This window comes from Oppia nitens, unplaced genomic scaffold (assembly GCF_028296485.1).
Source record: "Oppia nitens isolate AA-2021 unplaced genomic scaffold, nextdenovo-longstitch-racon4-pilon3 scaffold11_pilon_pilon_pilon, whole genome shotgun sequence".
Taxonomy (NCBI): Eukaryota; Metazoa; Arthropoda; class Arachnida; order Sarcoptiformes; family Oppiidae; genus Oppia; species Oppia nitens.
In genome coordinates, this window is record NW_026533190.1 from 2867952 (window position 1) to 2879649 (window position 11698).

At 24.2% G+C, this 11698-nt stretch overlaps 2 protein-coding genes across 2 annotated transcripts; one reads left to right on the forward strand and one right to left on the reverse strand.

The window, feature by feature from the left end:
* Nucleotides 1-2688: 2688 nt before the first annotated feature.
* On the reverse strand, nt 2689-5920 carry LOC128951827 (periplasmic serine endoprotease DegP-like). The gene is made up of 6 exons (XM_054297110.1): nt 5849-5920; nt 5644-5781; nt 4160-4218; nt 3260-4077; nt 3000-3168; nt 2689-2878 (listed from the first exon to the last, which is right to left on the reverse strand). The coding sequence occupies exons 1-6, from the start codon at nt 5918-5920 to the stop codon at nt 2689-2691; spliced, it is 1446 nt and encodes a 481-aa protein (XP_054153085.1).
* A 1057-nt stretch (nt 5921-6977) lies between these two features.
* Nucleotides 6978-7673, forward strand: LOC128952476 (uncharacterized). Its single transcript, XM_054297882.1, has 2 exons — nt 6978-7219; nt 7316-7673. Exons 1-2 carry the CDS (start codon nt 7037-7039, stop codon nt 7661-7663), a joined length of 531 nt encoding a protein of 176 aa, XP_054153857.1. The 5' UTR covers nt 6978-7036; the 3' UTR covers nt 7664-7673.
* The last annotated feature ends 4025 nt before the right edge of the window (nt 7674-11698 follow it).

The window sequence follows — 11698 nt, forward strand, 5'->3', positions numbered from 1 at the left end:
TCTATTGTAAACTATATTTTTTTCAAAAAAAATCAATAACAAAATTACAGGTTAATAATTATAATTAAATTAATTATAATATATTTATTATTAATATTTTTAGATTATAAATTTTCATGCTTTCAAAAAAAATATTTATATTTACATGTTTAGTACTTTCTATACTATATTTAGAAATACTATAATGTAGTTAGGGTTAGATTGAGATTCCCAGGGAGGGAAGTTCCCAAATAAAATCCCTCCAATTTTCCCGGAAAATATGGAAAATATATTATATTCCTTCCCTTGATCGTTAGAAAGGGTAAATATAATTTGTCATACATTAAAAAGTACATAATCTCAATGGCTATGTGTTTCAATTGGGACCATTATGTTAGTAATAACTCAATCAAAATATGATTCAAATATTATTAAACATTTAGTAAAAATATTTAATACATTTTGTAGACATTTACTATACAAACGTGTTTTTAATTAAACATTATGTAATGTGAGTTAGGGTACGATAGGTGGTACCACAAGGAAATGTCTTCCCAGGGAATTCCCAGGGAACAGGGAATATAAGGAACTTATGGAAAATAAGACGAGGAAGGGAATCTGATCTAACCCTAAATGTAGTATAGTAACTATACTATTAAAAAAATACAGTATATTAATGAATTACGGTAACTAACTTAACTAATCGGGTTCAGTTAGTATTTGATTATTACCAGTCCTGTATATCCGCATATATCCGTATAGAGTATGCCATCCGATGCCAAATCAATTTAATTAACAAACAAAAAAACAACAACTAATAATTGGCAATCAACTCAATAGTCAAACAAGTAATACTGTTAAGTAGACTGACCACCCATACAGGTGCCGCCTGTATTATACCTCCAGGAATCTAGTTTGATACAGGTGACAGGTAAGGGGCTAACCTGTATAATAAATATATACAGTTTTAAAATATGTGAAACTAATTGATTAATAAAAGTATAAAATGACTATTTTATAAAAAATTTTAAAAAATTTTAAAAATTTAATTATGAAAAATGAAAAATTTAATTCATTTTGTTAGTAAAAATTGCTTATATTTTTAATATGCAGTTTAAATATATAAACTAAGTAATTTTTATAAAAAATTTATAAATATTTATAAAATTGTTCATGTTCAAAATAAAAAAATAAATTTCAACTTTTTATATAATTATAGTATCTAAATTAAATTTTTCTTAATTAATATTATAAATATATAGTTATTTAAGTGCATGTTAACATACAGGAATATATTATTGAATATACAGGAAAATACAGGTGAAAATCATATATTTTATACTATTATACAGGTTTACAAATTAATTGGGTGGTTAGTCTACTGTTAAGCCTTTTTTAAAAAGCATAAATTTCATCATTTGTTATCAATTTGGTTATTATTATTAACTTATTATTGATGAGACCTTTAATTTTAATAATAACTTGTATTCAATACTTTCTTTAAAACTTTTTTTTAACTAAATAAAAATAAATTAATGTTTGAATAAATTTAAAAATTTATTTTCTTCATAATGTTTTTAAAAATATTACAAATAAAAACAAATATAATGTTATTTTTATAAAAATTTATATTAGATCATATAAAATTGTGTTAATATATGTATCATTCATTAGTGAATTTAATAGTAATATTTTTAAAAGTTGTACAAATATTTTTATTTACAATTATTAATTTATAAGTTATAAATTTAAACTAAATTTCATATAAAACGGCACTAAAATCATAAATAAATTTTAAGGCATAGTTTTTGTGTTTGTCATCACAACATAATTTGTGGCATACCATTGGAAAGGTTGTTTAAATACCTTTCCAATGGTATGCCACATGTTATTGTTTATTTTTTTAAAAGTGATGGCAAGCACGATAAAGGAAACACCAATTAAGAAGAATCTCGACCGCCGAAAAGCACTCCAGTTGCTATGGAATCAAGGACACGATGACCCGAAATTCTTAATGATAGCAACTGGAGCATCACGGCGGACAGTATTTCGGGTCCTTAATAAGTTACGTTCGGGAGAAGGTGTCCAACGGAAGCCCGGAACCGGCAGACCTCAAATTTTGAAACCCAATGACCGACGCCGACTTACCCAATTGGCCAACAATCACCCGATGCACAGTTCAACTGCGCTGGCGGCTGAGATGGCCAAAAGAGGTAGTCCGTCGGTCTCTGGAGTGACAGTATGGCGGTCATTGAGGCGGTCTGGGCTCCTCAAATGGCTGCGAAACTGGTCACCAGATTGACACCTCTCCATAAGGAAAAGCGGGTCAATTGGTGTCTGGCCAATTTGTATCGGGACTGGGACAATGTGCTACTCACTGACGAGAGCTATTTTCAGCTCTATCGTCATAAAGTCAAGTGTTGGGGTAGGAAAAGGCCAGAAAAACAAGTCCCAAAACATGGCACGGCAATTATGGTTTGGGGAGGAATTTCATTGCGCGGCACAACCCCTATTTGTCTGGCCAAAGGGACAATTACCGCCGATAAATTATTTAATTTTAATTAATTTTAATTGAATAAAATCAAGTGCCATTTTATATGAAATTTAGTTTACAGTTATATCAGGAAATTTATCAACTAATTGAATTATATGTACACAAAATGTATAACAATTATTATTATTATTTTAAATATTAGAAAAATAATAACTTTAGAAAAAGCATTTGTTTTCAATGGTTTGTATATTGAAATTAACTGAAAATTTTTGTTTGTTTCTCAATATATCCATTACAATCAACTGTTCAATCGATACATTATCAATGAATTTCATTATGTCTTCGAGATTTTCTACTGGTTTGCCATCAATTGCCGTAATCTTATCACCGATTGATAAGACATTTCTATTATATTTTTTTTTTATTAAATAGTCAACAATTATTTAGTATTTATAATTATGAATTAATTAATTGATTGATTTAGTATTATTAGTATTATTAAACTGTCTTATCTGACATCCCATACCTGATAGAGTGGGCGTACGGCATATAATCGATAACATTATATAATTTATGTGTTTTATCGTATCCAAGAAAAACACCGATTAATGGTTTTCCTGAATAAAAAACTTTTCTTTGGTTAACTAATTTGTTGTTGAGTTGATGTCCAATGGTTTTAGATCTGTTGATAAAATCTAATCAACAAAAAAAAATAATAATTTGTTAGTAAACCATCCAAACAATTAATTTATATAAAAAAATTAATGAATTTGTTTATCAAACAACCTAACAGATCCTGTCGTCTGGTAATTGAACTCTCTTTGAAAAGTCCGCAAAAAAGTACGCCAATCACTTGGCCACTGGTGTTGACAACCGGTCCGCCCGAGAAGCCCTGTATGGATGTAATGTTGATAGTTGTAAACAATTGGTTTGTCGGCCACATAAGATCGCCGTACATAAAACAATTGGAAAAATAATTGTGTCGACTCTGGTGTATCACATAACCAACATTGAGTGTATCGTCCAGAAAGGGATGTCCCATTACCATGACTTCGGCGCCCCGAACGACATCATTGTTGGCAATTTCAAGACCTGTTAGCAATCCAGGAATAATTGATGGCAGTCTCAATAAGGCCAGATCCAGGTGCGCCTCAACATAGATGACCTCAGCCCACCAGTAAGAGCTACGACTGTAATCAAAGTTGATGTAATCGACATCTTCACCGACATCTCGTAGATCGCTCACCCGATATGAATGCTGGAGACGGATCTTAATATAATGTGCATCGAAAACACAATGATAGTTGGTTAGGATCAGACCGTCATCGCCGTCCAACAACCAACCCGACCCGTAACCGCCTATCTTGACCTCATCCCGACTGTCTAATGACACTTCAATCACAGATTCCATGCATTTGTTGTACACGTCTTTCATCCAGAGTTTGTTTTCTTTAGCCAACAGTGCGCTTCTCATAAGTCTTGGATATGGTTTCCATATACAGTACGGTCTAAACTGTTTAAGTGGTGATTGACTGTTATTGTTAGCGATCCACTGTTGATGATACCACTGATTGGTAGCAATCATTGATATCAACAATGAAGTGCTTTATAAAAATTTGATAATAAAATATAATATAAAAATCTGTAAAATTTGTAATTTATTTTTTTTGTTAATGTTTTTTTTACCGTTTATTGATAATAATCGATGAAAATCGAAATAACATATTTAATGGATAAATAAACTGCTTATTATTATTATTGTTATTATAAATTAATAAAATATTTAAAAATTAATTATCATTACAATTAGAATTGTTTCGTCCGAAACAAACTGAAATTTCAGTTTTAAAAAAATTTTAAATTACGCGAATATTTAATTTTTTTATTTTGTTGTAATTAACTAAATATTATAGTTTATTGTCATTGAAAAAATTATAATAATTTATTTAAAACTATTTTTAGATTCAATTTTCATATTTAATCTAATTTAATACAATATGTTTTTGTATAATTAATAAAAATAAACAATTGTTTGTTTAGCTAATAAAAATACATAATTTAAAGAAATTAAAATAAATACTGTAATTAGTTAAATTAAATTTAATAACTGTTAGATTGACAAAATAAAATAGTAACTTATAAACAACAATAAAACTTTTTAAATTATTATAATACAATTTAAAAAATTGCTATATATTATACATTGAATCTTATACTTATTATTTGTAAATTAATTTATTATGTTTTATAATCTTTTTTTTATCAATGTTATTACAGTATTATTTGTGTGATATATTATATTAATAGTGGTTAATAAACATTTGTTAATACAATTTACTAGAGTACAGTAATGTTAGTATAAAATTAGTAATATATTTATTGTTAAATTATAAACTTAACCAAGATTAAAACTTTGCTTGGTGTTAGTGACCCCTCCATTATGATAAATATAGCCACGGGTATCAATTTTTGTCATACATATATCGCCTATTAAAGGGTCTGTAGTTATCGGTATTTGTGGCCGTAATTTTATAATTTTTGTTTTAAAAATATTATTAGTTGAACACAATTTGTATAAATTAAAATATATTGTGATCACTAATATAATCGTAATAATAACAATAATAATAATAACAATTACTATAATCCATAGATTAGTTAAAACATTTGCCGATCCTTTAGTTTCATATGTATTATTCAACAATAGATTGCAATCAAAAATAATTTCTTTTTTCGATTTACACTAAAAATAATTAAAATAAGTTTGTATTTATAGTTATTTTAAAAAAATAATAAATTGGAAATATATTCCCAATTTAAATTATTAAACTATAATTATTTATATTTACATTGAATGATATAAAAGGATATTCCGGTGTCCAACACGAGCTAATGGTGTGACCATCAATGAAATACAATTGAAATTTATACATAAAATCATTATCACTTATTAGTATAATTTTATGACTAGTATGGGTGCCGTTAACTGTAAACACAGGCATAAACGGCCGGTTCGGATATTTATTTTGCAATTCATGGGTCACTTCACGAGGTTTTGAGTGATTTCTGATATCAAAACATTTCAATTTACCGACGTATTCATTGGTCACATATAGTCGGTGTTGTGTGTAAAAGCAAACGCACCCGAAGTTGAATAATGTAAAACTAACGGTCGGATCAAAGTCTAATCCATAGCTAATACCGAGTTTTGACAGATCTATTGATTTCTCTAAACCAATAACTTCTTTGGGTATCTCGTAATCGGTAAACACATTCAACCGATAGATATCAATAACGGGTCGATTCGTCTAAACATTAAATAAAAATTGTTTAAATTTATTAAAACAAATTAATGTATTTTTTTTAGTTAAATACCCGTAGAAAACCAATAAATACTTGTAGTAAATAATTATAATAAATAAAAGCAGTCCTATATTGTTTGGCCATTGATTGATTGGTCCAGTATGTCAATCCGTGTCCCGATTTCAATGTCCATCCATGTCTTCCAATTACCAAAATATTTTGATTGTTGTTTGCATAATAAAGTTTTGGCAAATTTAATGTAAAATCGATATCAAATTTGTTTTTAGCAAATGTTTGACAAAATTTTTCAATTAATGTATTTTCAATTGTAAATACTGTGTTTACAATATATATAAGATCAGCCACTAAATAATTCAAAATAAATTTTATAATTAATTAAATTTTTTATGTATCAAAAAAATATTATCAGGTATCAGGTATATTATAGGTATATATATTTATTATTTAAATACCTATTATTATAAATAATAAATTCATATTATCAATTTAGTTATAGACATAGAATTTTTATAATAACATATAAATTATACAAAATAATTGTTTAATATTTTTTGTAAAAATGCTTAATATAAATATTATTTATATTACTATATATTTTTTTGTAAAATTTTACAATGAGTATTAATTTCAACAATAGATGAAAATAAATGCATATTTTTTATACAGTATTAATAGCAGATTATATTACATTTATGATTCCCAAGTATCTCAAATCAATTGTATTAAATAACAAACTATTATAATAGTAAAATGTGTTGATTTGTAAACTTTTATTTAATGTTTATCTATTGTATATATCATAATAATTTTGTTTCATAAATTTCAAAATTTTCTCATTTGTGAAATTAAATAATAAACAAATTTTATATTTCAAATGACAAAATTTTTTTTATATATATATATATAATAATATAGTAATGTATATACAAATAGTAATTACTTTAATAAGTTGAAATTTTAAAATAAATTAGATTTATAAAATTATTTTATCATACAATAAACATAGTTCAATATAACATAATTCAAAACACAAAAAAAATAAAACTTGATTAATAGTATTACTATTACACACCTAATTAATAGTGAAAAATATGAATATCTAATACAGTAGTTTGAAATATTTGACTATTTACTAAAATTTACTAAAATTTACTAAAATTTACTAAAATTTACTAAAATTTACTCCAATATTGACTCAATTAAGTAGAGATTTATACAATTATAACATTGGATTAACTTATGATTGACTTATCATCGACTCCATTGCCTACCATTATGTCCGACAAATTAGTGGACATCACGACAGATGATTCTGATATCGACGAAGACATTGACAACTTCAGCGATACAAAGTCTTCGTCGTCTTCAATGTCGTCTACCGAAGGCTGTTACGAAGCGGCGGCTGCCGAAACCAAGTCACGGGTGATCGAGTGTCCATCTTTGATAGACATAATGAAACCAATTATGAAATCTTATGTCAAAACTAACAGTGGATTTACGTTTGACGTTATCATACAGTTGCCATTGACCTCGAGAATCGGTATGAACATCGATGCCGATACTGCCCGACGTAACTATGAGCTCCAATTGGCGACACTTCACGATCGCATTGAACGAATGGTCAGAAAATTGACTCAACTAAAACTTGATCTCCAACGCAGAGGTTACCGACTGTACGACGCACCGCCAATGTTGGCCGGACCTACATCGGTGACCAAATCGGCAATAGTTAAGTCGTTTTTTCCGTTTATCGATTGTAGTGGACCGCAAGATTGGGTGGACAAACGTAATGTACTGCTCATCGAGTATCTGGTTCTCAGACAAGAATTGGTGGTCAATCGGAAGATATCGAGGAATGAATACTAATATAAAAATAATGGATTTACACAATTGTAAACTTTTTTTGTATTAAATTTTTTGTTATTATATTGAATGAATATTTCAAAACTTTAATTTTATTAATTTATTATTTCTATTATAAATTTCTAAAATTTCATTTTCAAATTTCATGTTTTGTTTATTGACTTTACTATATATTTATAGTTTACTATATTTAAATTAATCGTTATATTAAAATTATATTATATACTTTATTATAGAATTATATTATTATATTTAGATATAAATTTCTATCAATTTTTGTATAATTAATTAAAAATATTATATATGTGTTTATATACAACTAATTATACAATATATATATAAAATAAAATAGATGACAAATAAATTATTTATAATACTAGTTATAAAAAATTGTGTGTTTTTCTCTATTAATTATATTCATTAATTTAATTCAATACCACTGTATTATCAATAATATTATTTATTTTTATAATAATAAAAGTTTAATATAATACTTTTAAATTATCTAAACTTTTGTATCTAAACATTAAGTTAATATATTAGCATAAATTCAAGTTATTGTTCAAGTATTTTAAATTAATAACTTAATTGCGTTGAACATTCACAACACATAAATTTATAAAAACAAACTGTTAATAAAAAATAATGCATTTAATTTGTATGTTATTTTTTTTTAATTTTTAAAATTGCGCATAAATTGTTTTTTATGTTAGATATTAAACCTATAATACTATTATATTGTATAAAAGTATATTGTAGTATTTGAAAAGTTATAATATAAAAATTGAACAAAATATATTTTTTATTTAGTTACTTATTATAGTTATTATTAAATTTACAAATTAGATATTATACTGTAATCATTAAATATTCATTATATTCAAAGTATAATATAAGCTTTGAATATGTTTATATAATTTATAGTTTTAAGTTTTATTAAAGTTTTATTACTATTTAAATTACAGTACTTCACATAATTTGATAATTATGTTTATAAATTTTGAAATTTATTTTGTAGTTTCATATATTATAAATTAAAATTAACTATTAAAAAAATAAAATAACTATTAATATAATTTATTATTTTTTAATAATTACAAGAATTTATTAATTATTAATTATATTTAATTTTGAAATTTAAAAATTTCTACAAATATAAGTAGACAACTAAAAGTTTACATTACTATTTAAAATAGAGTACAGTAACTAAATTATATAAATATACAGTTTATTATATTGTAATTTAATAATAGCTATATTTGTTTATATTTAGTGGTTTCTCCATTAATAATTTATAGTCAATACTAAATACAATAAAATAAAATAATAATACCTGTAATTTAATGTACAAATTGAAGTTAAACTTTTTTTTATTATAATTTAAAATATAAAAACTAATAATTTTCCACTTATATAATTATTAAAGTAATCCATAATAATTATTACAATTACAATAAATAGCAGTATTAATAATTATTTATATAATATTTTTCTTGTCCAATACCTAACAATACAATGATATCAGACTAGCATTTATTGAAACTATTTATTGTCTCAATTTGCTATATCAACCCTTTTGTTACTTATAATACAATAATAAAAACATCAATTATTAAAATATTTATTAATATTTTTTTTGAAATCACAAATTAAATATCTAGTAAATAAATTGATAAATGACAATTGAATGATTGATTTTCAACAATTATCTAATCAAAAAACATTAAATAACAACAATAATTTTATTTTCTATTAACTAAATAATATATTACTTTTAATTTACAGTATATTTATATATGATACAGTATAAAATAAATACTGTATTCATATAAAATTATATATACAGTATTTATATAATTAATACAATAGTTTTAATTAATTATTTAAAAGTCAAAGGTGTCATTTTAATGTGTAAAATATTATTTAATAATTATATATATATCTGCAACTATCATGACAATAAAAAAAATATTTATAAGTAATTAATTATAATTTGTTTATTGATTTTTTTATGTTAGTATTATGTCTATCAAGGATTTTTTACTTAATATCCTGTAAATGACTATTAAAATATATTAAATATTATTTTATAAAATTAAATTAATAGTTTTTTTTGCAATATTTATCAACTATAAATATATTTATACTTAATTAAGATAATTATAATATTTTATATTTTAAAAAAAACTAAAATTAGATTAAATAAACTAACATAAAATACTAACAATTACTAGATTGCAACATTATCAAGGTTATTTTTGTGCTTGAAATTAGTCGAAAAAAATTAGGTTTACTAGACATCATTAATGTTACTATAATTATAATACTTTTTTTTCATACTGAATAAATGTTTTGGTAAATTACATATTAATTATATATTTAAGGGTTATAAAAATAATAATAATAAAAATTAATTATTACAATGTTAAACAAAGTAAACAAATTAACACACCTTTAATAAAATTTTGTAATAAAATATTATAAATTTAATATATATATATTAAAATTATTTTTTAAATAAAATGCGCAAATTTAAGATATTAGTACATTTAGTAATCTAGCTATTGGCAACTACAATATATTTAATAGTAAATAAAAAATTTTAAACAAAAAAACAATTGAAACTCACTTTTACTGTCAATGAAGGTTATAATTAGTATTCAATTTGTTTATATTTAATGTATTATAGCACAGGTTTTTGTATTATAATGAATTACTGTATAATAAAGAAAATAATAGAAGAAATTTTTAGCATATTTTTAGTATAATAAAAATTTTTGCAATCCTTTGTGTTTGTAATTTATAAAATATATCAATAATAATATTATTTTTTTTGTTGGTTATGAAATGTAGTTAATTTTAATTTTAAATTACTTTTATGTCCGCTTTCGATTAGTTACTATCATATATATATTAGCGCTATTTAAAAATAAAAATTACCATTTTTATAGCAAAATTTCAAATTGTTGATATTATTGATGTATAAACTATCTGTCAAAAAGCTAATATTCACAATAAATTGATAGGCATTTTGTATGCTAAACAAGGAGTTTGACTTGACTTTCAGGTGACTACACTTTTTTTCTTTATTAGGCATCACTTTCCCTGTTTTTTTGTAGGGTATACTCTCACTCTTTCTCTCTTTTACTCTATTATAGCTGTCATACTCTATCTAAAAAAGTTTTGTTAGCCTCGGGGCTGATGTCTGTAATCAAACATTTAATAACAACACTTTCTCTCTCTCTCTCTCTCTCTCTCTCTCTCTCTCTCTCTCTCTCTCTCTGTTTTTGTGTGTTTTTGTTTGAATTCAATGCAAAAACAATTACCGCAATAATAATCGGACTAAACGTTTATATTATAAGATATTAATGAAAAAAAAAATTATATGTTGAACTTGAAATTCAACTCAAAAATTGTAATCACTTTCTATTAAGTCAATCAAATAGTTTTGTATATAATAATAATAATAATCAAAATAAAAGTATTAATACCTAAAGAAAATAATCTTTTGCTTTAAGTAATAAAACAGTTTATAAAGTTTTATACTAAATATTTTTTACTTATATATCCAGTGACCTATTGATAAACTAAATAGATATTACTGTAAAATAATTATATAAAAGTTTAGAAGTGTTAAGAAATTTATCCTAACATTTGTGTGACATTTATGAAATACTTGACAAAACAATAGAAAGTTTTATTAGTTTGTGATAAATAAATAAATAAAAACTAATCAACAAAAAAGCATTAAAAAAATAATTAATTAAAATATTCTCAAAGCAAACTATAATTTTTCAATTAAAAATAAATGATATAATTTTTTTTATTTGTATATCAAACATGTTATTTGATGTCAAAACACAGATACTGGCGGTAGTGGTATTCACTTCTTGTGTTGTCGTTATTTGGCGCTCGAAGAACAACACCATCGAGAAAACCCAGTATTGTTTGGACGACAACATCACTGATTATGCCCGCAAAGTCGTCACAGACAACAATTTGCCGGTCATTATCGATAACAAAGACATTAAGGCTTCG

Excerpts from the sequence above, each read along its gene's own strand:
- LOC128951827 (XM_054297110.1), bottom strand. The coding sequence starts at position 5,920 with ATGGCCAAACAATATAGGACTGCTTTTATTTATTATAATTATTTACTA. Across the intron at positions 5,782-5,848 it reads TATTTATTGGTTTTCTACGG|ACGAATCGACCCGTTATTGA; the intron begins GTATTTAACTAA and ends TTTAATGTTTAG. Across the intron at positions 4,078-4,159 it reads TCGATTATTATCAATAAACG|CACTTCATTGTTGATATCAA; the intron begins GTAAAAAAAACA and ends ATTTTTATAAAG.
- LOC128952476 (XM_054297882.1), top strand. The coding sequence starts at position 7,037 with ATGATTGACTTATCATCGACTCCATTGCCTACCATTATGTCCGACAAA. Across the intron at positions 7,220-7,315 it reads CTGCCGAAACCAAGTCACGG|TTGCCATTGACCTCGAGAAT; the intron begins GTGATCGAGTGT and ends GTTATCATACAG.